Here is a 27,728-nt window from a genome sequence, read left to right on the forward strand (position 1 = left end):
AATACACTTCCTCTAAACCAACTCTGCAAGAAATGCTAAAGGGTCTGCTTTAAGAACAAGAAACAAAGAGTGAGAGATAGACGAACACAGGTTCAAAAATGGTTAATGAAAAAGTACCTATCAATAATAACCTTAAACATAAATTGATTAAATGCTCCAATCAAAAGACATAGTGTAGATGAGTGGATAAGAAAACATGACCCACACATATGCTGCCTACAAGAGATCCAGCTCAGAACAAAAGACCTATATAGACTGAAAGTGAAGGGCTGGAAACAAATGTTTTTAGCAAATAGACAGGAGAAAAGCTTGGGTAGCAATACTCACGTCAGATAAAATAGACTTTAAAACAAGGACCATAAAGAGAGACCCAGAAGGCCACTTCATAATACTCAAGAAAAGAATCCATCAAGAAAACATAAACACTATAGATATACATGCACCCAACATAGGAGCACCCAAATACATAAGAAAAATCTTGGAGGACTTCAAGAAAGATATTGACAGCAACACAATTGTAGTAGGGGCTTTTAACATCCCACTGTCAAAAATGGATAGATCTTCCAAACAAAATATCAACAAAGACACTGCAGCATTGAGGATATCCTAGATCAAATTTAGTTAACTGATATACATATATAGAGAGACTCTTTCATTCCGTAGAAGCAAAATACACATTCTTCCCAAATGCACTTGGAACATTTTCAAAGATACAGCATATGATAGAAAACAAAACAAACCTCGACAAATTCAAGACAATTGAAATCATATCAAGCATTTTCTTTGACCACAAAAGACTAAAACTAGAAACCAACCTCAAGGAAAAAACTAAAACTCCTGGAGATTGAACAGCATGCTATTAAACAATGAATGGGTCAAGAATGAGATTAAAGAAGAAATCAAAAAGTTTCTGGAAACAAGTGAAAATGAACTCAAAATAATCCATAACTTAGGGACAAAGCAAAGGCAGTCCTGAGAAGAAAGTTCATAGTGATACAGGCCTATCTAAAAAAGATAGAAACATTTCAAATAAACAACCTAACCCTACACCTACCAGAACTTCGAGGAACAACAACGAATACAGCCCAGAGCAAGTAGAGGGAGGAAATAAATAAGATCAGAGATGAATTACACAACATATAAATTAAAAGCACGATTCTAAGAATCAATAAATTCAGGAGCTGGTTCTTTGAAAAGATAAAACAATTGACAAGCCTTTAATCAGATTCTTGGGGGAAAAAAGAGAGATGACCCAAATAAACACAATCAGAAATGAAAGAGATTACAACTGACACCACAGAAATACAATGGGTTGAAAGAAATTACTATGCAGAACCTATATACCAAGAAATTTGAAAACATAGGTGAAATGGACAAATTTCAAAAAATAATTTTCCAAAGCTGAGAGAGGAAAAGCAGAAAACCTGAATAGACCAATAACAGCTGATGAAATTGAAGCAGTAATCCAAAAACACCCAGCACACAAAGACCCAGGACCAGATGGTTGCTCAGGAGAAGTCTACAAACATTTAAGAAAGAGATAACCCCTATCCTTCACAGACTATTCCAAAAAATCCAAAATGATGGAAAACTCCCAAACTCTTTTTATGAAGCCATCATCATCAAATCCCAAAACCAGATAAAGACATAACAAAGAAAAAAAAACCTTCAAGCCAGTATCATTAATGAACATAGATGCTAAAAATCCTCAACAAAATATTGGCAAACTGCATCCAACAATACACTATAAAGATCATACACCATGACCAAGTGACATTTACTTTAGGAATGCAAGGATGGTATAATGTTCACAAATCAATAAACTTAATACATCACATAAACAAAAGAAAAAATCACATGATCATATCAATAGATGAGGAAAAAGCATTTGATAAGGCACAGTATCAATTTATGATAAAAGCTCTCAGCAAATTGGTAATAAAGGGAATACTTATCAACCTAATAAAGGCTTTGTACGAGAGACCTACAGCCAACATCTTGCTCAATGGGTAAAAACTTAGAGCATTTACACTAAAATAAAAAATAAGACAATGGCTCTGGCTGGTGTAGCTCAGTGGATTGAGCATGGGCCTGTGAAGCAAAGGATCACCAGTTTGGTTCCCAGTCAGGGCACATGCCTGGATTGCAGGCCAGGACCCCAGTTAGGGACACATGAGAGGAAACCACACATTGATGTTTCTCTCCCATTTTTTCTCCTTCCCTTCCCCTCTCTCTAAAAACAAATAAATGAAATATTTAATAAAATAAGACAAGGATATCAGCTTTTACCACTCCTACTGAACATAATACTGGAAGTCTTACTCACAGCAGTTAGAAAAGAAAAAAAGGAAAGTGTATCCAAATTGGGTAGAGGGAAGCAAATTGTCATTGTTTGCAGATGACGTGAAATTGTACATAGAAAATCCTATAGACTCCACTAAAAAATGGCTCAACATAGTAAGTGAATTTGTCCAAACATGAAAGTAAAAATTTAATATTCAGAACCTGAAGGGATTTTTACATCCCATCAATGAAATATAAATCAGGGGGAAATATCCCATTTGATAAAGCAACAAGGAAAAAAATACCTAGGAATAAACCTAACCAAGGAGGTAAAAGACCTGTACTCAGAAAATTAAGCAACACTGAAGAAATAAATTAAGGTAGACACAAACAAATGGAAGCATGTACCATGCTCATGGATTGGAAGAATTAACATCATCACAATGTCCATGCTACCCAAAGCAATTTATAGATTCAACACAATCCCTATTAAATTACCAATGCCATATTTCACAGATATATTACAAACATTGGACAAATTTATGTGGAAGCATAAATGACCCTGAATAGCTGCAGCAATTTTGAGAAAGGAGGACAAAGTAGGAGGGATCACAACACCTGATATCAAACTGTATTACAAGGCCACTATAATCAAAACAGCCTGGTACTGGCATAAGAACAGACACAAAGACCAATGAAACAGAACATAGACCCTGGAAATAAATCTCCATGGTCAATTAATATTTGACAAAGGGAGAAGAAGCATAAAATATACTAAAAATAGCCTCTTCATCAAATGGTGCTGTGTGATCTGGGCAGCTGTGTGCAAAAAACAAAACAAAACAAAACAAAAACTTGATCACCAACTTACACCATACACAAAAATAAGTTGAAGGTGGATAAAAGACTTAAATATAAGTCTTGACGCCATGAAAGTCCTAGAGGAAAACATAGGCAGCAAAATATCAGACATCCATGCAGCAATATTTTCACTGACATGTCCCCTCAAGCAAGGAACAGAAAAGAAGAAAAAGGAAATGGGACCTTATCAAATTAAAATAAAAGTTTCTGCATGACTAAAGAAAACAACATAAAAATGAAAAGAAAACCAAATGTATGGGAAAACATATTTGCCAATGATACCTCAGACAAGTGTTTGATCTCCAAAATATATAAAGAACTTAACACAACTCCACTCCAAGAAATCAAACAACACAATTAAAAAATGGGCAGAAGACATGAACAGACACTTCTCTAAGGAGGACATACAAAGAGCCCAGTGACATATGAAAAGATACTCAACATCACTAGCCATCAGAGAAATGCATATTAAAACTACAATGACATACCACTTCATACTAGTGAGAATGGCTATCATAAACAACAACAACAACAACAACAACAAAAACAAGGGTTGGAGAGGATGTAGAGAAGAACAAACCCTTGTGCACTGTTGGTGGCATTGAAGACTGATGCAGCCACTATGGAAAACGGTATGGAATTTCCTCAGAAAACAGAAATGGAACTGCCTTTTAACTCAGCAATTCCACTGCTGGGATTTTACCCTAAGAACCCTGAAACACATATCCAAAAGAACTTATGCATCCCAATGTTCATAGCAGCACAATTTACAATAACCAAGTACTGGAAGCAACCTAAATACTCATCAGTAAATGAATGGATCAAAAAACTAGGGTACATTTACATGATGGAATACTACACAGAGAAAGAAAGGAGCTCTTATTTTTTTTGTGTGTGTGACAACATGGATGGAAGTGGAGAGCATTATGCTCAGTGAAATAAGCCAGGCGATAAGGGATGAATACCATATGTTTTTATCTTTAAGTGGGACCTCATAAACAAAACAAACAAGCAAACAAAATATAAATAGAGACATTGAAATTAAGAACAGACAGCAACCAGAGGTGATGTGGGATGGGATAATGGGGGAAAGTGGAAACAACTTTTCTGGAACAAATATAAAGGACACATGGACAAAACCAAGGGTGAGGTGTAAGCAAAGGAAGGAGGTGGGGATGGCTGGAGTGAGGGGGGAGTGGTAGAGGATAAATTCAGACAACTATAATTGAACAACAATAAAATAATTAAAAAATAAAAATAAATTTAAAACATTCTGTAGATGAATGACCTTGATAGTGCACAACAATGTGAATGTACCTAACATCATTGACCTGTACACTTAAAAAGTTAAAATGGTAAATTTTATGCTGTGTGTTTCTGACAAAAATAAAAAATGGAAAGAAAAAAGAAAAAATATCTAGCAGCATAACTGATTTTACCACGTTGTTGCAATTTTATTGTATTTACAAGAAGAATGCATTGCTTTGGCTGTGTTTTATTGTCAGAAAGGTCACTTTCTGCCAAAAGTAAGACAGTGATGCTGTCTGGATGGTAGTCTGTCTAAAAACTGTGGGGTAGAAATGATTATCTAAATTCCATCTTGACATCAAAACCCTTAAATCTGTTACCTCAATGTGATGGTTAATTTTTTATGTTAACTTTGCTGGGCTAAAGGAAGCCCAGGTACCTGGTACACATCTCAGGTTGTGTCTGTGAGGGTATCTCAGGAACAGATTCACCTTTGAAGCAGTAGACTCGGTAAAGAAGACTGACCCATGCCAATAAGCCAACCTGCTAGGGGACCAGATATAGCACAAGAGAAAAGACAGGAGCGTCATCTCTTCTTGTGCTGAGACATTCATCTTTGTACAGCACTGAATACTAACTGCCCCCTTACTCTCAGGTCTTCAGACTAGGACCGAATTATACCCCTGGCTCTCCTGTTTCTACAGATAACCAACAGCAGATTGGGGAATTTCCCAACCTCCATAATTCTGTGAGCGAATTTCTATAGTAAATCAGTTCTTATATACCTCTATATATAACTTGTCAGTTGTGTTTCTCTGGAGAACCCTGACTAACGCAATTATTAAACAGAAATGGTCAAATTCTACATCTCAGTCCACTTATACTTTGTTTTTTTTTTAATTTTTCTCTTTTTTAACGTTTTCACTAGAACCATAGCACATACAAAAATGTATATGAAACATAAATATATAAATTAACAAATTATAACGCAAACTCTCATCTAACCATCAAGAAACATTATAGATGTCTTTATTTTTTATTACTATAATGTGAAAATTATCCCCCCCATTTTTAATTGTTCAAGTACAGTTAAGCAAACAAAATAAACCATAGCATTTAGGGGTGCATACTTAGAGGGCAAAAGTGAGAAATATATATTATATAAAATGGAGACAACTATAAATGTCTTTAGAAGCTCTGTCTCCCTCCCCTATGATAATCCCTTCCCTCTAATTACTGATGTGCTTCTTACAATAAATAGTTCTTGCTTTTGCCCTCTAAATATGCATCCCTAAATGCTACAGTTTATTTTATTTGCCTCTGAACTCTACATTAATAAAATCATACATTATTTATTATTCTATCTTCTTTCAATCAACACTTTGAATGAACCTAGTTTAAGTCGGATATCCTCAGATGTGATGCTTGAGTCAACTAACATGATTTATGCAGATTGGAGAGCCATTTTTCTGTGAGAGTGGTGTCCTTGATGCACTGTTGCAAAAAATACCTGCCTGCAGGTAACCAATCAGACTTAGCCACGCAGCCGCCACTTCTACATCTTTGCTGCTCATTTAGCATTTGTAGCTGCTATATCCTGTTTCTCAGATGCCTGCAAATTTTGCACTTACCAAGAGGACAGTTACCAAGAGGTCTAGACACGTGACCGTCTATGGGAATACTGTCTAGATTGATATGTTCTGTGCTTGCTGAAGATGAAAAAAGGACTTGGGAGGACTGGGTGTTAAGGGCCCCTAACCTATCTTGAAAACCAGCGTTCTTACTGAGACTTTAAATTTTGAAAATACTATTAGATAGTTCTTACCTTACCATGTTTTACCAAAACCTGGAATCTCTCTCTCAAAGTAATTTGGCTTTCAAAACAATGATAGAGATTTCTTGTTAGTTAGTTTATTTTTTTAAACATGACTAACTTTCTTCCTGGACTAAGCTTCTTTTCATAGAGTTTACTTAGTGAAGAAAGCAAGACTGAAGTCTGATAGTCCTGGTTTTTAAAAAAATATCTCAGTTATATAGCTTTTTTTTTTATTACTCTGCAGTCTCTGCTTGGGTGTTTATCTTTAGATCTTTGTGTGCAATTACAGAATAGCAGATGAATTAGTGTCATCACACTCATGGTATTATTTCATTATAGCAGTTTTTTAAAATATTTTTTTATTTAATTCTTGTTCAAGTACAGCTTTCTGTCTTATATTCCCAACCTTGCCCACCCCCCACTCCATGCTCCCCGCCTCCCTCCCATTTCCACCCCCACCCTGAGTTATTGTCCATGTGTCCTTTATACTTGTTCATGTGAGTCCATCCCCTTTCCCCCTATGATTCTCTCCCCTCTCCTCTCTGGACCCTGTCAGCCTGTTTTAATGAAGTTTGTGGGTGGATCATGAACATTGACATACATAAAGTCTACAGCTCTTAATAAATGAAACCGGTAATTTCAATGGCTTAACACAATAGAATTTCATTTATTGCTTGTGTGGTGGGCAGGAGAAATGTCTACTCACTCACTCAGAGAACCAGAGTAGTAGAGGCTCAGTCACCACCATAAACATGATCTCCAAGGTCCCCACAGGTGTCACCATTTAGATAGCAACTGAGAGGTGAAAAGGATTTGCTGGTGGAAGGTGTTTTGTGCCAGATGTGCAAGTGGTATTAATAATCCCGCACAAATTCTTCAAATTCAAATTGAATCCAATGACCACACCCTGTCACAAAGAAGGCTGGAGGTGGGCAACAGGCCTGATGAAAGAATCAGGGTCTGTCACAATATGCTGGAAAACAAAACAATGTTAGTCTCAAATTAGATACACTCAGAATCATAATTTGCCTTAATACATTTTTTGATCTATTGACCATGATCCTTTTCCTAATATGGTCTGTGTAGAAATTTTCTTTCTAAATCATCTCCATCTGGGTTATCATTAAAATTGGATGGCCATCAACAAGGCAAAATGAAGTGGAATTTTGAAATTTAATCAGTAGTTTATCCATATAGAAAATTAACAGTGTGGTAATTGATGGGTGAGGGGGATGTAAGGGGTCTAAATGGAAATGGAAAAATACAATAAAGATTAAATTAAAAAAGAAAATAAATGTCTTTAAACTTTTGAAAAATCTAGTTTTGGAATTATAGTTTGGTAGTTTTTTAAAATATTTTATTTATTTATTTTTAGAGAGAAAGGGGAAGGAGAAAGAGAGGCAGAAAAACACCATTATGTGGTTGCCTCTCACGCACCCCTTACTGGGGACCTGGCCTGCAATCCAGGCATGTGCTCTGACTGGGAATTGAACCAGTGACCCTTCGGTTCACAGGCTGTCACTCAAGCCACTGAGCCACACCAGCTAGGACTCATGTATTTGTATTGCCTAAATTTTCAAGACTAACAAATTTCTGTCTTAGCTTTGTGTGTTTTTTGAAGAATTACAACCATACCATTACCAAACCTCTCATGGTACCATTTAATATTCTCTTACAATTTAAATATAATAAAACAATTTACTGACTCTTCTTGAATTTAATTGGTAACTCTCTGCTTCATTTGGAATTTTATTTTAAATGTTTCCACAGTTCTCCTTTTCCCTATCATGTTGATACATGTCAGAACAAAAACAGAAATAACCCTGCTGCAATCCACCGTGGAGACTGCAGTCTGTCACTGATTAATGCCTCAGAGAACAAGACCATGGGCTTTGGGAATGATCGCACTTTTGTTAGGCAAGGCTATACCAAACATGTGTGTCCTGACAGTGGAATTGGATCTGAAATCATAGACTGTCATCCTGCTCTCCAGATTTCAATTGAAAGGTTATTTGACCAGGATGCAAGAGAAAAGCAGAGAAGTCAGGAGATAATTTAAAATTTATCTCTGCTGGTTATCATTGTCTCATTCAAAATTACATAAGAAAAAATGTAGAATATAAATAGTATAAGGAACCCAATTTACTTGAGTATTTAATATGCCCCGAATGCTATATAAATTCATTTTTTGTACTCAACTCATTTATTGTTCACAACAAACTTATAAAGTAAAAATTTGAATTACTTGGATTTTGCAAGGAAGTTGAGACACAAAAAGTTTGGTGATTTGCCCAAGTTTATCTAGTTAGCAACAAGAAAAATGATAACATTGAAAGGATCCTAAAGAATCAGGAAAATTGAGTATTACTTGAAGACTCAAGAGAAAGATGTGTCACTGAAAATATTTGGTCAATCAAAACAAAATATATATTATATCTATTTTATTATATATTTAAGCCAAAAATGTTTATAATACATATACATATATGCATACATAACATCTATGCATATTTTCTATGGAGTAGGAAAAGAAAACTTATTATTAATATAAAAACAAAATCTGTCAAATGGAACAAAATCTGGGTAAGCATCCTCAGGAAGGTGTGAAAAGATAAACTGATGTGAAGTTCAAGAATATGTATAGAAGACTTGAGGGTAGCCTCAGTTTATGAATTATGGGTTCTCCCAAAGGAAGGAAGAGATGAAAAATTAAAGCAACAGAAATAAGTAAACACATAATAGCAGAAATGCCTTGTTCTAAATTAGGACAGTGGTATGCAGTTCAAAAGGGGTCATTGATTCATTGTAAAATTAATAAAGTCAGATTTGTAAATAAATATAAACATATTCTGGTTGTAATGTGCCCTTTGAGTTCGCTCTGACTCCAGGGGACCCTGTGAATGGGTGAGCTGTATCCTCAAGGTAAGAAAGATAAAGATTGAGAAGAGTTACCAAAACTGACAACTGGAAAAGACACTTCATCTACAACTACATAAGAAATGTTATCAAACCACACAGAAATCAAAGGACAGTGAAATATTTTGAAATGCTAAGAGAAAATAACTAGAATTACCCAGCAAAACTATTATTCAAGAATTAGGATAAAATAGAAAAAAAAGAATAAAAAATTAGAAAATTGACCATTTATGTTTAATATGTATAAAGGTTTTCTAAGACATGTAGAGCAGGATAAAAAGAAAAGAGTCCCAAAAGAACAATCTTAGGTGAAAGGAAGGATTTTTATTAAAGATATTAATAAACACTCTATGTATAAAATAATAATGTATAATCTGTGCAATCAAAAAGATATTGAAGCTTATTAAACACTAGTAGCATTTAAACCAAGGAAGGAGAGAAGATAATTATTTTTTTAAAGATTCTTATATTGCTTAAGAGTAAGTTTAAATAATAAACCTTACTTTTTCTTTTTTTTTTATTTAACTCTTGTTCAAATACAGTTTTCTTTCTTGTATTCCCAGCCCCACCCCCCACCAGTGCTCCTCACCTCCCTCCCATCTCCGCCCCCCCACCTTAGTTATTGTCCATGTGTCCTTTATGCTTTTTCATGTGAGTCCTTCCCCTTTTCCCCTGGAATTCTCTCCCCTCTCCCCCCTGGACCCTGTCAGCACCTTCTGTATTTCAGTGTCTTTGTAAACCTAACTTTTTCTAAGTGCACATAGTCAAATTTTAATAATAAACAGTTAAAAAATGAGTTCTGAGGAGAGTATAAATTCCAAAGTAGTGGTGCAGAAAACAGCAGAAGGAAACAAAAATAAATGTAAAAAGTTAAGAAAATAATGATACAAAACAGCAAATTAAGAAATCAGAAGAAAATAATTTTAAAATTCTCAACAGATTGGTAACCTCAATGAATGTAAAATAGATTGAACTAGCCAGTTCCAAAGCAAATGTCTCTTTTTTAAAAATTCTATTAATCTACTTTTAGTAAAAAGAGAAAGGAGGGGAAAAGAAAGAGAGAAAGACATGGAATCAATCAGTTGCCTCTCACATGCTTCCAGCTGGGGACCTAGCCTGCAGTCCAGGCATGTTCCCTGACTGGAAATCAAACCAGTGACCTTTTGGTTCTCAGGCCAGTGGTCAAGCCACTGAGCCACACCAGATAGGGCCCAAAGCAAAGTTTTTTTTTAAATATTTTATTTCTTTATTTACTTAACTTCACTTCTTATTTTTATTGTTGTTCAAGTACAGTTGTCCCCATTTTCCCTCTACCATTCTCTATGCCTTGATCCTACCCTCTTTGGCTTTGTTCAAGTGTCCTTTATACATGTTCCTTGACAACTCTTCCCCCTAGTCTCTCAGATATTCCCTCCCACCTCTCCTCTGTGTACAGTCAGTTTGTTCTTAATTTCAATGTCTCTGGTTATATTTTGAAAATAAAATCCCATAGACTGCTGTCTATAATATGTACCCAAAATGGTATAGCAAGCATCAGTGACAATATAAGAAAGAACACTTATACCTGGTGGATACAAGTATAAATCCATCAAATCATTGGGAAATTGTTTGGCAAAAAACCTAGTACAAAATTGGGCATTTATATTTGTTATAATTCAAAAATTTTATATTTAGATTCATTGGTTGTCTGAATAGTCTTCCTCTTATTCATCGGTAGAGTCTTCACACCAGCATTGTTCACAACAACAAAGAAGATAGAACCAACTACATGTTCCTTATTGTTAATTATGAATCAAATGCAATAGTAAATGCCAGGAAACTGTTGTTACTACTCCTACCACCAACAATATAGACCATTCTTAGAGAAAATGAGTGAATAAGGAAAATTGCAGAAGACTAAATACAAGATAAATGCCATTTGTTCTGAGATTAAAAAAAACAAGTGACAATAAAAGATGTGGGCATGAAAATGTGCTTTCAAGAACAAAGTAGTTTTTTTAAAGATTTTATTTATTTATTTATCTTTAGAGGGACAGGGAAGGAGAAAAGTAGAGAAATATCAACGTATGGTTGCCTCTTGTGAGTCCCCCGCTGGGAACTGGCCTGCAACCCAGGCATATGCCCTGACTGGGAATCGAACCACAATCGTGTGGTTCACAGGCCTGTGCTCAATCCACTGAGCTACACAAGCCAGGGCAAGACCAAAGTATTTTTGATCTTAATAAAATTTTACCAGTTACAATGAATTTAAGTAAGTTTTCATAGCCCCCCAAAGAGCATGCAAATTAAGAATAGAAGGAAAAGTATTATTTTGACTGAGAGAAATAGGAAGAGGAGAATATTAAAGCAAAAAACTGTATGGAAATATAATTTATAAAATTAGTAAGATGCATTTGTCAAGAACAGTGCTTCTCAACCTCAGCATTACTGAGGTTGAGACCGATGAAGCTTTACTGGACAAGAGGTCCCAATGCATTGTAGCTTCACCCTGGTGTCTCTCCATAGAGGCCACTACATATTTTAACTTTGATGAATTTTCAAATTGTATATTCATCCTTTTTTTCTTTTTAAATTTTAAATTTTGCCCTATTAAAGTCTGCAAAATATGTTCCTTAATTCCTTCAAACACAAAAAGTGGCTTAGCATCTATTTTTTTATTTTAAAGTTTTTGATTGAAATAATTGTTTTTCTCAGTTTTTATGGGCAGCAGTGACTTCTCATTAAAATGTTATAAAATGCACTCAATAAAGTTATTAAGACGTTGGGAAAATATATTAAAAATTATAAAAAACGTAATTGCATATTCACTGTCTTACAAAAATTAATTCAGTAGAATTGTATCATAGTAAGTGGAAACAGATTAATTTTATCAGCCAGGCATCATAACTGAATAAATTACAGTGTGAGATGAACTACGGCACATGTCTCTGTTTTGGTGCTTTTAAAATATATCCACGTATTCTGTGATATGCAATTGTCTCTTTGCAACCTGCAGTATAATTAATTCCTCTCCCAGTGAATTCGGGCCATTTTAGTGAATCACTTCTAATGAGTAGAATGTGGTGATGATGTTAGGTCATACAAATAACATAATTCATGATTGAAGCTAGATTTCTTCTTCTTCTTCTTCTTCTTCTTCTTCTTCTTCTTATTATTATTATTATTATTATTATTATTTTTCTTCCTCCTCCTCCTCCTTCTTCTCTCTTTCTTCTTTCTTCAAAATGTATGCCTTTAGAGTCCAATCACTATGTTCTTTAGAAGCCAGGTCACATGGAGAGTGCAGGTGGAGATGGAGAGACACAAGCAGAGATGGACATCCACCAATAACCAAATAAGCCACTTCAGAGACCGTTGTCTCAGTTAGGTCTCCCGAAGAATACAGATGCAGTCTACATGTCTTTGCAGCCTCATGAGAGACATTAAAGCACAGCTGCCCTATAGCAGCAAATAACTAAAACTTCACTCTTGAAGTTATTTACAAAAAAACAACTATAAACAATCATATCTTAAGGCTTTCAAGTATTAAAAATTACTCTTATGTACACACAAAATATTTAGTTTTCTACTTTAAAAAAACTAAGGATGTATTACTGATTTCAGGGAATGCATACACAGAATCTCTGCCTACAGATAAAAATAGGTTTTGGCAAATATCAGTTTGCTGTTCAGATAACTAAAAAACAGAGTAGATGGGACCAGAGGGAGTATGTCAAATGGGTCTTGGTGCTTCAGAGGGAAGTTCTCTCTCTGAAGATGTCCCCACAGCAGTAAGTGATGCAATGGAATAAATAGGGTCACTCCTAACACTTCAATTCTCCTTTTCTAATGTTGACTGAGGAAGACTGATCACAACAAAGTAGGCACTGCACCTGCAAACAGAGAAGAGGAATAAATACCTCATAGCATTTGCATGTATGGGGATTACACGAAGAGAGTGAATGATTATAAGTTCACACAGTGTGTGGGCAGCTATAAAGAATTAGCTGTGTTTCATAACAGTGGTTGACAGTTTGGATAAGGAAAGTTGAACCAGATTACAGAGACCAATTTTTAATCAGTAACTACTAACTGTAGTTAGTACAAACCCAGCTGAAGATTGTGAGCTGGGGTACATGAGGTACTGTCAGGGCTTTGATGTTTCATTCAGACCTCTTCCTATGACCCAGGACAGTAGCAGTCCTTGGGTAGAGTGTGATTAGGTTTCTGGGAGACTTCTATGTCTCTGGCTTCTGTGTACCTGGTTGTTTGTGCAGTGAACAGTAAATTCTCAGTGCATGTCATGAAAGCTCATGGAAACTAACAGCTCCTGAGCAAACATTAAAGGGCATTGATAATCCATTTGGTCAGCTTTTTTTTCATCTGTGTCATAGATCATGTTAATATCCTCTACCTTGGTTTCGGTGATGAAGTTTACCTGGGACAAGTTTGTATATGTAGCAAGTTCACTGGAGTGAGGGGTAGTAAGTTCATGGAAAGTTGTGTTGAGCACAAAGAAGAGACTTTGGCTTCAAATGGAGCTGGATACTGACTTGCCTGTGGCATTTACCAGCTCTTAAGTTACTTACTCTAAACCTTTGTTTCTTTGTTTGCTATTTGGAGGTAACCACGTCACCTAAAGGGGTGATTATGAGAATTAACTTCTGAGCCAGGTGGGTACCTCATAGGTGCTCATTTCTATCCCCTCTTAAAAAAGGAGAACTTCTCAGTTACTAGGCCTTTTGCAATTAAAAGATAATTAGTGGTGAAAGAAATCTAAAAATCAGAAATTTACATGCCTTGCTTTTTAAAAAAGTATTTTAATAACTTTTATGTCTTTCTCTCTCCTAGAAGGAATTGCCAAACTATACTGAAGTCACTAAAGGAATTTATTTTCAAAGAATCTGTAAAAATTATGACACATAGTTGCTTTATTCATTGCTTTATTTGAAGCACATGCACACACACACAAATTTGTCAAGACACTTAATTGATGGTTTTCTTCCAACTCATATATCCTAGAAAGGAAACATCCTTTATAACATTTGAATTCATAAGCATACTGCCAACATAAAATTCTGCCAATCCCTGAACTGAAACTCCAGTATTTTCAAATACTTATTTGCAAGTAAATACAGAGACAAGCTATTCTCCTATACCTATATTACACTGAAATAATTAAACATAAGTTTTAATTACAGAATGTGTTGAATAAATCATGGCCAGATAAAAGCATCTCTATTATTTTAAAAAATGAAATGTTCTCTTATTTTTGCTTTCATTCTCATTCTCCAGTTTGGCTTTACCATCCTAACAGACAACTTAAAGAGGGTGAATAAGGAAGACACATAGGTGAATCAGATCCTTTTGCAAGATTTAGAAATATTTTTCTAAATTTGCTATGTGAACACTGGCCAAGCATGAATCTTCTGATTTGTTTATATGTGCAGCATAAATGTATGTACTTAAGTCCACTACTTAACTAAAGTGTTTTTGATCAACCAGTTCTCCGACACTCATTATTGTGGATTGCACAGATAATTGCTGAAGTTGTGATTCTACATTTTAAATTTTCTTTTACACACGAAGGGTAATTTACTGCTCAAATAAAATTTAATATTTATTTTATCACACTTAGTACAGAAATATGAGCTCAGGTCAATGTTCTAAAATGAGAAGTGCAGAAAGTCAGACATTTGACTCTCTTGTTGTCATCAATAGATACAAATAGTATATACATATATAGTATATAACATAGGGAGCCTGCTGTAAAAATAAATGATTATGACTAAAGTTTGTATTCGTTTTTTCATTTTGTTCTGGTTTCACTATTGATTATCTTCATGAAAAAAAATAGCAGGCTGGGGGGTGAGTAATGAATGGGGATTACTTTAGAGAAAAAACAATAATGAAAAGTTAATTCCTTTAAATAGTTAATATTTTTAAAAAAAAACTCACTTGTTCGACATAGAGAACAGAGGGAGAGTGACCAGAGGGGAGAGGGGAGGGAATTTCAGGGGAAATAGAGGAGGGATTTAGAGGAACAAATACAAAGCATACATGGACAACAAATAAGAAGGGTGGAAATGGGAGGGAGAGGGGAGCACGGGGAGTGGGCTGGGATGGGAGTAATAGAAAACTGTACTTGAAAAATAATTAAATAAATTTCAAAAAAAGACTGCACATTGCACACACAAAAAAACCACACCTCACTTTTTGACAAAACGGGAATTACTGGGAAAGTGCTTCCATCTGGAAAACAGGGAAAACATCAGATCTGAATGAGTTGCTAAGTCAGTATGGCTTCTTTACCATATTTGCTGGTGTTTCATTTAAATACAAAAGGTTTATGAAAAAACAAACTTGTTCATAATTTGTTAGTAAAATAGTAGTTAAGGTGTTATGATCAACTCTAACTCAATAATGGGATTGCTTTTATATTTTTATGTTTGCTGTTCTTTTCTGAAAATGAAGAAATATCCATGCCAAAATGGTCAGCCCTATAAACATCACTAAAATGAATTATGAGGTGGCAATAAACTAGAAAAAAACAAAATTCAGACAACAGTTAGATTTATATCTTTCTCCAACTATTTTTAAAAGATTTTATTTATTTATTTTTTAGAGAGAGGGGAGCTGACCTGGAATCAAACTGGCAAAATTTTGCTTTGCAGAAAAGTAATGCTCAACCAACTGAGCCACATCAGGTCCCTCCCCCAACTTTTAAACTTTATAATTCTTTACTCAGCCCTACATCTCAGAAAGCCAGGAGCTGTATTTGAACTTAGCTCAGTCACTTCCATTCACATGGACATTTTCAAGCAGGTGCACAGAGGGCTAACCCCCATCCCAATTCCTAAGCCACTTGCTTCTTCATCCCAACACTCTTCTGGGACTATATGCTCATGATTGCTTTAATAAGTTGGGGTGTCAGGGAGTCCTCCAATATGAATTATAAAACACGTCTGGTGCCCAAACATTTAGGCAGACAAAGCAGAATTTTATAAACAAAAGTATAGATTATTTGATCAATTATTCTTATTTGCAAGCCTGTACTGGATTCCAGCTCTCTGAGGGTTTGGATAGACAGGCAGGTCAGAAAAATGCATTTCTGTACAGTGTGTACCAGAGGCCAACCTGGAACTGATAGCTTTGAAGGCACAGTCAAGGGCCCTGCCTTTGCCCACTGTCTCTGGGCATTACATGAAGACCAATGCCCTTCCTCAAAAAGTGCCAGCCTTTCACACTGATGAGTGCCAGTCCTGGAGACTGGCAGAGCCTTGTCTGTGGCATCACAGAGAGCCTTGCAGGCACATCTGTTTTTCGATCATCTCATATTTAATGGGGTGCGGCCAGCAGCCCCCAAATGAAGGATTTGTAATGGGATCCAGAACTTGAGATGCCCAGGAAATACAGATATATAGGATATCCTCACCCCCATGAGTCTGGACTGAGGATGAGTCACAAGCAACAGGGCCATTGACTATCTGTGAAGAAATAATTATGGATGTAGCCAGTTGCTAATTATTCATTATCAGTTAAGCTCCAAACTTGCAGCCAAAAACCAGCTTTAAATGCTATGTGAAAATAATGTGAAATATGTATACAAGGGTCTTAAATCTATAATCTTTAAAATGATAAAGTATAGTATAGTTTGAAATTTAAAATCAAATTCTGTTCCACTTTGATGTCTTTAGCAATAATGATACTGAAACATGAAGTATTTTTTTACATGAATTTTGGTGGTTAAGGGCTTATGATCAATTCTAACTTAAAACAGCAAATAACAAAATTCGGAAAATGATTTCAATGATCTCTTACTCTAGCATACTACTGTCAGTTTCGGGGACTTCTGTTTTCTATTCTTTTCATCATTGCCTTAGTTAGATCCTCATCATCTAATAGTATTGACTATGGGGGGCATCTCTAGTTTCTTCCTTCAGCCTTGTCTTCACTCTGATTATATCTGCACACTAATGTCAGATCACCCCAAAGCAACATAATTTTGGTAGTAAACCCTCATTATATTCTGTTGCCTCTTACATAACTGTCATACTCTTCGGCCTGACACTCGGAGCTCTCCCAAACCTGATATTAACACCTTTACCAACTCTGTCTGTCACTCACACAACATGCTTGTATCAAGACCACATACAACCACTGGTCACTTGTGTGGGTGAAGACAAAACTTTTCTTTAAATTCTGTCCTGATACTAGGTAGGTTTTTTACCTTTGATGATCCAGTGTGTGAAGCTTCAGTTTCTTCTCATGTAAAATGGGGATCTAACTGAGAAGTTTGTAGTAGTAACGAGAGTATATGGAATGTTGACTACCATTCATTAAGCACTAAACTGTGTTTTAGGTACTGTACAAAATATTTTATATGCATGGTGTTATTTAACTCACCAACTACCCACTTTACAAATATAGGAAGTAAGTCACAGAGAGGTTGGTGATTTATTAAATTTCATACAGACAACAGTTGAGTTAGGATTTTATATTTGGTTTGCATTAATGAATACATAGATAAACCAATGGCAAACTCACATGCCATACTATGCTGATGCATTTATTTTGGGGGAGAAGTTCTACAGTTTCTGTAAGTGACTGAGACTCAGGCCTCTGAGGTGCTGGTGAACCCCAAAGAGCTCAGAATCTGTGGTCTAACCCCTCAGTTCCTCAATTAAAAATGAAGGCTGTGGGTAATTTATCTTTAGAAACCCTGCCCGTTCCTATTGTCTGAAACAAAAGGGAAAAATCTACTACATATCTGGAATGATTGTTTATCAATAGTTTAATAATTCTGTGAATAGTTCCTTGCACACAGTAGATAATTAGTAATTGTTTAATGAATACATGTCACATGGCTGCAGGTCTAAAAATGGCACTTCTTGGTACAAGGCTTGCTATAGCAGATGTGCTTAGCATTATGCCAGGATAATATGGGAATCTCAGTTCACACATAGCAGAAGATGTGACTTAAATCAATTTATTATATGGTTGGTTTTGTGTAAGTAGTCACTAAAATAGATTTTTTTGTCCCATTTGCAAAAAGGGAGGTTGGCTTCCAGAATCCTCCTAACCATCCAATGGAGCTGCCCAGGGAAAGCACAGCACAGACAAACTACCCATGAATAGATGACATGGGACACAACAGGCAGTGTTCTCAGACCCTCCCCAGGCTCAGCAGGACAGGGGAAAGCATCCTTGTTAATATTGCCAGGCAATGAACCACAGCCACTCTTGAGTGTTCTTAGAAAGATTTTTCTCTATTGAGTGAAGATATGCTTAATTCACTAAAGAACAGACTTCACATCCAAACCATAACCTAAAGGAATCAAACATGTACTTTGGCCTTAATTATCCAAATATTTTCCTAAGTAATCCACATTACATGGCTGATGTAGACCTGAGTTGTTTTCATTGTATTGATTTATTCTAGAGTGTTTATTAAACACCCTAGAATATTGAAAAACTATCAATGTTCCACAGTAATATACCTTTGAAAAACCTTTACTGATTTTTATAAAACCTATCAGATGGGTAATTGGTCTCCTTATGTTACAAATATAAGGAAAATATTAAAATGTAAGCAAGGAAATTCAAAACTCAGGTTAGTGATGACCATGGAGGGACTGGATCAGCCAGAGGTATGAGGCGAGGGAAATCAGAAAGAGAGTTAGTGAAACGGGTGCAATTTTAGTGTTTGAGTAAGGTTATAGGATAATATATGTTAGAATTATTTATAACAGTTTATATGTATGAAATATTGTATGGTCATTTTATTATTTTTGAGTAAATTTTACTTCTATATTGTATTTATTTCTTTACCATTTATTCCCCTAAATCACTCCCAGAAGTCACCACACTGTTGTCCATGTCCATGAGTCCTTTTTCCTTTTTGCTCAATCCCTCCACATTTTTTAACACTCAGGTTATGTGGTCCACAGAAGGTACAGCATTTGAAAATCCACTGAGGGGCAAAGGAGCTGAGAATAAAATTTAAACATAATTATGACAAGAAAATTATTAAAAATGCAGTATCATTCATTATATGCAGTTTGGTGTTCTAAAATTGTATTGTGGCATAAAAGGACAAGGGGACTAGAGATACCATTGAATGCAACATACTCCAGATTCATTGTTAAGAATTTAGAGCAGATACCCCTTTGTTAACTGTGTGCTGATAAGATCAAGGCATATGACAAGGGAGAACTCCAATACTGTGAAGCAATGCTTTTACAGGAATAATAATTATTTTTGTCAATAGGAAAGAGGTCTGGAACCCATCATGTGACAGAAATTTTTGTTTTAATTGTCTAAACCCCATCATGTGACAGAAATTTTTGTTTCTAGTGGAATTCAAATCACAGGGTAGTATTTTATTTAACAACATATCTTTGTAATTGTCTAAAACCCATCATGTGACAGAAATTTTTGTTCTAGTGGAATTCAAAATCAGAGGGTAGTACTGTATTTAATACCATATCTTTTTAAACTATTGCAAAGTTTAATTATATTATTTATATTTAATTATATTATTGTCAATCATCTTATGAATAACAGTTACTTGGAGCTCTCTGCCAGTATTTCTCATTAAAAGTACCATGGAGAACTCAATGATTTATGGATTCATAAAGGATCAATTAATTTCCTGTGAAGCCTCACTTTCTCCTTAGACAGAGAATGCCTCAACCCTTGGAAATGGGGCTTAGGGAACACTCTGAAGAGGACAGATACATGAAATAAAATTAAGTTTGCTGTTATTATTTTGTTTAACTTTTTGGTCTTTTGTAATACAAAAAAATAAAAATTATGTGTGACTAAAAGATTATTTTCCTGTAAAAAATTTGGAGTGCTTTTACTAATTCTGTAAAGTCTGAAAGGTTGGTGGATGACTTAGGGCCATAATGGAGGAGGAGATAATGATACCTGCTTGTCTATCCAGGGGCAGGGATCAGTGTACTTATTTTCTAGGATGGGAACATGATATAAAAGGAGGGAGGTGATGCAGGTTGGATTTTTTCCTTTTAAAGGATAAAAACAAGACATATTTTCTGTAAAGTCACATTGGGACTCTCTGACCAAGAAGTATATGTTTAGCCAAAAGAGGGCAAGAGCGTTTAAAGGTATTTTCTGATATGGCCCTGACCTCAGCTGCCACCTTGGCCACTCCTAGTCATCTGGAGCCCCCTCAAGTCATCTGTGCTTAGATCTCCTAACTTCATTGTTGGTACTCAGGTTGCTGATGTTCTTTGTGTCATTGGGTCTGTGCCTGGTGGAAAATGTCTTTGACTTTGAGCCCACTGAGAGTAACTTCTAGCCATACTTCTCTTAATGGTCTGGCTTTAGGCTGCTCTGTCTTCCATGATGTCTTGAGATACCAAATGTATATTTTAGCAAAGGTGCCTGATTTGAAATCTCAAAAGTATTCATTTTAGCATCTTTGTTATATTTTCTATGTCTAAAAATGCTAATGGCTCCTTTTCTTCTCACCCCCTTCTCACCTGTAAGTGTTCAAGAGACATAGTCCTGATGTCTACTCCCAATTTCCCATATATGCAAACACTCCTCATTTCCCACCCCTTTGTAATTACCCCTCCTTTCTTCTGTTTGTATTTCTGCTTGTGACTATTTCATGCTCCCAATGTTATCCTCAACAGCCCCGTTTCATTGTTTACTTACTTAAAGTAGCATCTTTAGAAAAACATTTCCTGTTTTTCAGTAACTACAGCCCTGTGCTTTTTCATGTTCCACTGTGTGACCTCTGACCATTGTAATCATTATAATTCCTCCTCCACAATAGTCAATACAATCACAGTCTTTATTCATTCCCCAGGCATTTTCTCTTGACCATGTCCCCTTCATTACCCACAACCAAAAGTATTTACAATATTCACTGGGCACTATAGTTCTATTTTCTGAAACCTTGCTTAAAAAATCAGAGGCCTCCTAGGTCTCTGATTTCATCTCTTCTTCCATTGCAGTGTTTTGCATGAGTCAGAAACAAAATCATTGGTAGGGGTGGGAGGAAGAGGTTGGCAAAGGTACAAACATTAATACAGCTACAAGATAAATAATGCCTAAAGATTTGATGTATAATGTGGTGATTATAGTTGACAACACTGTGTTTTGTAATTGAAATTTGGTAAGAGTAGAAAGAAAATGTTCTCACCAAAAGTGAATATATGAGGTAATGGATGTGTTAATTAAACCAGTGAAGGGAATCTTTTCAAAATTTGTACATATACTGAATCATCAAAATGTGCATTTTAATGCCTTAATATTTTATTTGTCAATCACACTTCAATAAAGCTGGGGGGCAAAAATCTTTAAACATATTTAAGTGGAAATTACATTCTATCCTTTACTACCTAAATGCAGATGAGTACGTCACTCCCTGAAAACTGATCCATTCAATTCAACTCATTGAAAGTTTAATCATCCACTCTGTGCCAGGTAATGTCTCTGAACTGAGGACACTATCTTAGAATAATAATGCAAATTTCATTCTTTAAAGAATGCAAAATATATTGGGAAGATCTGCCAAAAAATGATGACAATTAGTGCAATGAAGTGTTATGATAATGGGCTGCCCAAGGGGCTGTGAGGGCCTGAAGAAAACACATGGTCACAGCACTCCCTGGGGAGACTTCACAGCAAAGGTGAAGTTGGTGTGGTCACCTCATCCGCTCCATAGAAGAGAGGGCTATTCCAGAAGTAAGACAGCTTATCAGAGTACTTAAGGACTAAACAAATATATATTTCTGTCACTGGAGAGAAGGTCAGGAGAAAGAAGTGGAGGGTGACATTGGAAAGGAGGAATGAGAATGCCTGGATGAAGGATCTTTGTTATCTGGCTGAGAAATGTGGGATTATTTTGTAAGCAATGAAAAAACAAACTTTATCAAGTTCTTTGAGTCCTTTAAGGATATTCTTTAGGTGATAATGGTCTACATGGAATGTTGGAATTATGGGGGTCTAACTCATCACCCCAGGAAGCACAGGGCATGCCAACCCAGGACTGTAAACTCCATATGACTTGTAGCTTGTCATTTTTGCCTCCATTTCCTTCTCTTCCCTGTCTGCTGAAACTGTTCACTCTAGAAAAGTGCCAGGTCAATCACCAGAAAATATCTTTAATGATCAATTTATTTTGAGAATATTCACTTTAGATTCTTTTTGTAACTAAAATTGGTCTTTCTGTTGATTATAGTACTATCTCCCTTACATTCCTTCAAAATGGTGGCTATTTTCTCTTTCATATTTCTTCTACCACAGGTCTGGTATAATGGGGCATAACTTCTTCTTTTCTTGTTAATGCCACTTCAGGGTCATTGTCCCACACTACTTCTTAGAGACTCCAATCTTTGATTTTGATTGTGTCAGACTATTCGGACCACTATATTATTGCTGAAGTCATTTAGTTAACCTCATGTAATTCTCTCTATTCCTTGTTGTTTTTATCTCCTGGTTGGACCCCAGTCCCTTCAATACTACTCATATTTAATTCTTGGTGATCTCAATAGTCATACAGACAATTTTTCCAGTGTTTTAGCCTCTCAGTTATTAGATATTATTTTCAATGAGTTGCTATTCTGTTCTAACCTAGAGACTCACTCCCATGGGTTATATCTTTCACATTGCTCTAACAAATCTTGGTTTCTAATCTCTACTGTGACTACCACTGAGTATATTTCCAGCTCATTCCCATTTACACTATGACTCCAAATATCCTTTGACCACATTATAATGTAAGAATTGATCTTAAATTGACTTTACCATCTTATCTTGTCACAGTCTTTTTTCATCCAATGTGATTTATTCCTTATGTGACATAATTACCATGGAGAGTCAAAAAACTCCCTTACATACACCAATAGCTTCTCTATTTTTCTCTCTGCTTTTCAAATTCATCTTGATTCCAAAACTGGTGAGGTCATCAGTGCCACATACATACAGTTGGATAGGGCCAGAGAAAAATGACACTCTGTACAGTGAATTTGTTTCCCTTTCAATTCATGATCATGAATGCTGCTGACAATTTTTTATGTGTCCCTGGTGAATTCTTGGTGCATCTTCCCTATTTTAATGTATCATACTTTCTTCTCTCACCTTTTCCCTCCAGTCTTTTTTCACCTGATGAATTTTCTATATCACTAAGCAAATTAAAGCCTTCAGAAGAGTCTTTCTCAATCACTGCCAGGACTTCTACCATTGACCAGAATCTCTGCTCTTATATGTTGCCCTCCTTCCATGCTCCTAAATGAAGCCAGTGTGTTTTGTTTATGCTCTCCATCTTGTATGTACACTTTTATCTTACATGTGCATATGTGGATTTAATATATAGACTTGAATCTCCAGTGAATATTTAAAAAACATATCTGCCCTGGCTGGCATCATCCACCAAAACAAAAAGTCACTGGTTCAATTCCTAGTAAGGGCACATGCCTAGGTTGCAGGTTCAGTCCCTTATCAGGGCATGTACCAGAGGCAATCAATCAATGTTTGTCTTTCAAATTGATGTTTTTTTTCTTACTCTGTTTCTACCTCCCTCTCTTCCAGTCATTCTAAAATAAAAATAAAAATAAACTATTTAAAAATAAATTAAAAGTGAAATAAAAAGCATATGTAACTGAACACTCGAGAATGATCTTCTGGCAGTGCTTCCAACCTCTTACCTCCACCAAGAACAAATAGACAAACAAAAAATTTCCTAGGGCTTTCTCCATCTCAGTGAATGGCACTTTAATGTTCTCATTCCTGGGGTCTGAAAATATGGTATTGTATTTTATCTTTTTCTTTCCTCACACCTTGCATCTTGTCCTATAAGTAGCCCAGTCACCGTCCTTTATAAATACATTAAGAATTTATCTGCTTCTCTCTGCCTCCATCACTCTTTTATTGGTCCAGGTCACTAGCATCTTGGCACCAACTTTACAAGTTGATGCACACTGCTTCCTTGCTCCCTGCTTCTGATTGTCAAGCTTAATCACCATAGTCCTGGTAAAATGTAAGTCAGAGTGTGTCCTTGCTCTGCTCAGAAGCTTTCAGTGACTCCACCATGGTCAGACTAGAAGCTTCTCTCATCATACTTGTCTAAAGTCCATGCATGTTCATAGCTCCCTGTCCTCTCTGACTTCACACTTTCTCTGATTTATTTCTCCTTATCGTCAATCACTGTGTAACACCCTGTTTTTACTTTTTTCTCTTGCTTCTTTCTAGTCTCCCTCATTAGAAATGTTTGTATGGTTTGTTCTCTACTATATCATCATAGTCTAGACCAGTGTATATTAGGCATGCAATAAAAGGTAATGGCAGGGATGGACTACAGAATGAGTGAAACTTTCACAGGACTACAATGTAGAGTCTGTTGTGCATCACAATACTTTTAATAGTTGTGCTGCAGTTAACTATAGTAATTACAAAGATGATCTCTGGAATCAAACTGAGAAGTTTGAATTCTAACTGTACTCTACGTACTATGTGACTTTGCAAATGGAAGTTAATGTCTTTGTGCCCTTTTTCCCCTCAGTTTTAAAATACACTTGATAATAGTGGCTGACTCATAAGATTGTTGTGAGAATTAAATAAGAAAATGCAGGTAAGGTATTCAGAATGCTCAGAACAGAATTAGCAGACTCTTAATAAAAGTAGTTAATTTTTGTTATTAAAATTAATGCATAAGATAGTTCACTTTGCCTATCTTGATTTTCACTGTCAAGTAATTTTACAGCAGGAGAAGATAGGCTCTTTAAAATTTGAAATTTTAACTTTTGTTTGTTTTGAATACCCCTAACTTATTTCACACCAGTATTTAATCAGTTATTCTTTGAGAGTCAAATGTGCTCTGAAGTGTTTGAGTTACTCATCTTTGGTATGTTAATTTCACCAGGGAGTCAGCTGCAGAGATTCATCCATTCCTCTATGCAGAATACTTTAGAGTGATAAATGTTGATTATATACCTGGTTTTGTGTAAAAACATTAAAATAAAAATAGTCCTCTGAAGGGAATTATCATAGTGCATTATTAAAAATGGTTGCAAACAATTTTACTTAAACATACTCACAAAATGAAACCTTACATTTATGTTCATACATGTTCTGCTCTTCACTGAGAAACATGACTATTAGATGTGTAACAGACTCAACTCCTTAATGCTCATGTACCTCAGCTGAATTCTGGGCATTCACAAGTAGACATACATAACTGGCCCATCCTCATGGAGTCGGCAACAGGTGGTGGCCATCAACAGGGTTTTGGCTGAAGAGAGTCACATCAAGCATTTCTGAGAGTTTGCATTTAAATTGATGTCACTGTGAAAACTTACCATAGGTGAGAGTGCTGTTTTTTTCTTCTTTTTAAGTGAGAAAATGTACTCTAAGTTAAGTGCATTTTGCTCTGATCACCAATGAATTAATTAGAACTTGTATTTACAGAGCAAATTTAGTTATTTAGTTACTATGATTGCCAGCCTATACAACTGTATTCCTACATGCTAGGTGAGAAAAAAAGCCTTCATATAAAAACCCAAGTTCTCATAAAGAATATAGCCAATAACGTTATGATGACTATATATGGTGTCAGGTAGGTTTTAGACTTATTGTGGTGATCATTTTGGAAGTTATATAAACATTGAAACACTCTATTGTACACCTCAGACTAATATCATACTGTAGTTAAATGTAATAGATTTTCTTAATTGTAAAAATATAATGTTAGCAGGAAAGATTAATAAAAAATAATAACCTGAGTTGTAGTCACAGCTCTATAAATACAAAGACCTGCTGCTCTGGACAAGATTAGTCACCCATGCACCTACATTAACTAACCTGAATTAAAGTAAGGATTATAGCTGTCCTCTATTTTTCACTGAGTTACTGTTAGAATTATGTCTAGTGTGATTGTTATAGAAGTGAGATGTTTTACATCACATGCTTTATAATCAGAAGAACATTTTTGTTATGGCAGTAGCAATTTCTTACACTGTGCTCTTGCTTCAACTTTTATTCCTTGTTTGTCCATTTTACTTTATAAATTTCCGTGACTTCAGTGAAATGATCATCGCCTTCCCACCTCCAACCCTTTTTTTAAACAACATATGGGATTTTGCAGGTAGGAAATCTAATAATAAAATCTTACCAAGAGTTGAAGTCAAGATTTCTCCTAATTTTTCTTGGGTAAAATGCTGATAACACCAATTGTCCATCTTAACTCTCAACTGGATTTTTTTCCAGTCAGTTTTGTCTTTTCATCACACAGGAAATGACTTGTTTCTCGTGGCGGTTCATGAGCTGGGCCACGCTCTGGGCTTGGAGCACTCCAATGACCCTACTGCTATCATGGCCCCTTTCTACCAGTACATGGAGACCAACAACTTTCAGCTGCCCAGTGACGACCTACAGGGTATCCAGAAGATCTATGGTGAGCTACACTGCTTCTATTTGGTAAACCACACAGAGAAGTCCAGAGTTCCTGCTGTGACTGCTTCTTTGAAATGGATACTCTAAGTATGTCTGAGATAGAAATACTAGGGAAATAAAAGTCAATACTAGGGAAATAAAAGTCTGATCTTTCATCAAGAGTCTTCAGTCAATCAAGTTTTTTTTACAATAGTCTAAAATACCCGAATATACAGATTGTAGGAAATTCTTAAACACTGAAAAAATTTTCTGAATTTAGTTGAAACTTGAAGTTATAATAAAGATCTGATAAACTTTAGTGCTTAAATTCAGGTAAAATATATAATAAGTGTAACCAATGAAAACAGTGAGGACTTTTATATGATACTGAGACTTTAGTACAAACTCACAGGTTGTCTCTCAGGTTATGCCACTTGCTATGAGATATTTCTTAGACAAATCACTTTTGGGGTTTAGAAAATACATTTGTGTGATAGATATAATTAAATTTCGTCAAAAGCATGTAATCACTAAGAGTGAAAATTAGTCACCATGGGAGTGATAGTTAACAAATGGCTACGATAACTAACATAATTCAAAGTAAATTTCTAGTACAATTAAATCATTTTTATTTTGTGGGTTCAGTCAGTGAATACAAACTAAGACAAAAGGAGAAAGACTGTTATACATGTTGACTATAATCTTACCTCCCTCAACTAGAACCATTGACCGTTATTTTACACATAGTTGTTAAATACTTGACATCTGTCATTTACAGATAAATAATATGCTTTCTTAAATTAATGACATGAAGCTTTCACTTTCACAATATGTTACCTATAATATCTAGTATCTGGTATATGCCATCTACATTTTTAAATAACAGTTTAAATTCAGTAATTTTTGTCAATTTGTTAGTTTTTCAATTTTAATGTCAGTGGTAAATATTCTCATACAGTTTAGATAGATTTTTTAAAAAAACAGGTCCACTTTTGTGTTGCTCTGGTTTTGGGGAGACTCAGAAAAGAGACATGTCTGGAACTCAGGGCTGAGTAGTCATGTTAAGTGAGTATCCAGTGTAACTGACAAGCATCCTTGTAACCTGAATCAGTGGCCCAGACTGAAGGCCTGCAAAAGAATATTCTTTCCATCTCTAACTATTAAGTCAGGGATGTCAAACTCATTTTCACCAGGGACCACATTAGTCTCAAGGTTGCCTTCA

The 27,728-nt window shown here is 35.6% G+C and overlaps 1 protein-coding gene across 1 annotated transcript in view; it reads left to right on the forward strand.

The window, feature by feature from the left end:
• The window catches only part of MMP16 (matrix metallopeptidase 16), a 278,762-nt gene that overhangs the window by 176,549 nt on the left and 74,485 nt on the right, over positions 1–27,728 (forward strand). The window contains exon 5 of the mRNA XM_037050191.1: positions 26,367–26,528. Coding sequence (XP_036906086.1) covers positions 26,367–26,528 — 162 coding nt within the window. The remainder of the gene's footprint in view (positions 1–26,366; positions 26,529–27,728) is intronic.

Source organism: Sturnira hondurensis, unplaced genomic scaffold (assembly GCF_014824575.4).
Source record: "Sturnira hondurensis isolate 20B ecotype Veracruz unplaced genomic scaffold, ASM1482457v3 Scaffold0006571, whole genome shotgun sequence".
NCBI lineage: Eukaryota > Metazoa > Chordata > Mammalia > Chiroptera > Phyllostomidae > Sturnira > Sturnira hondurensis.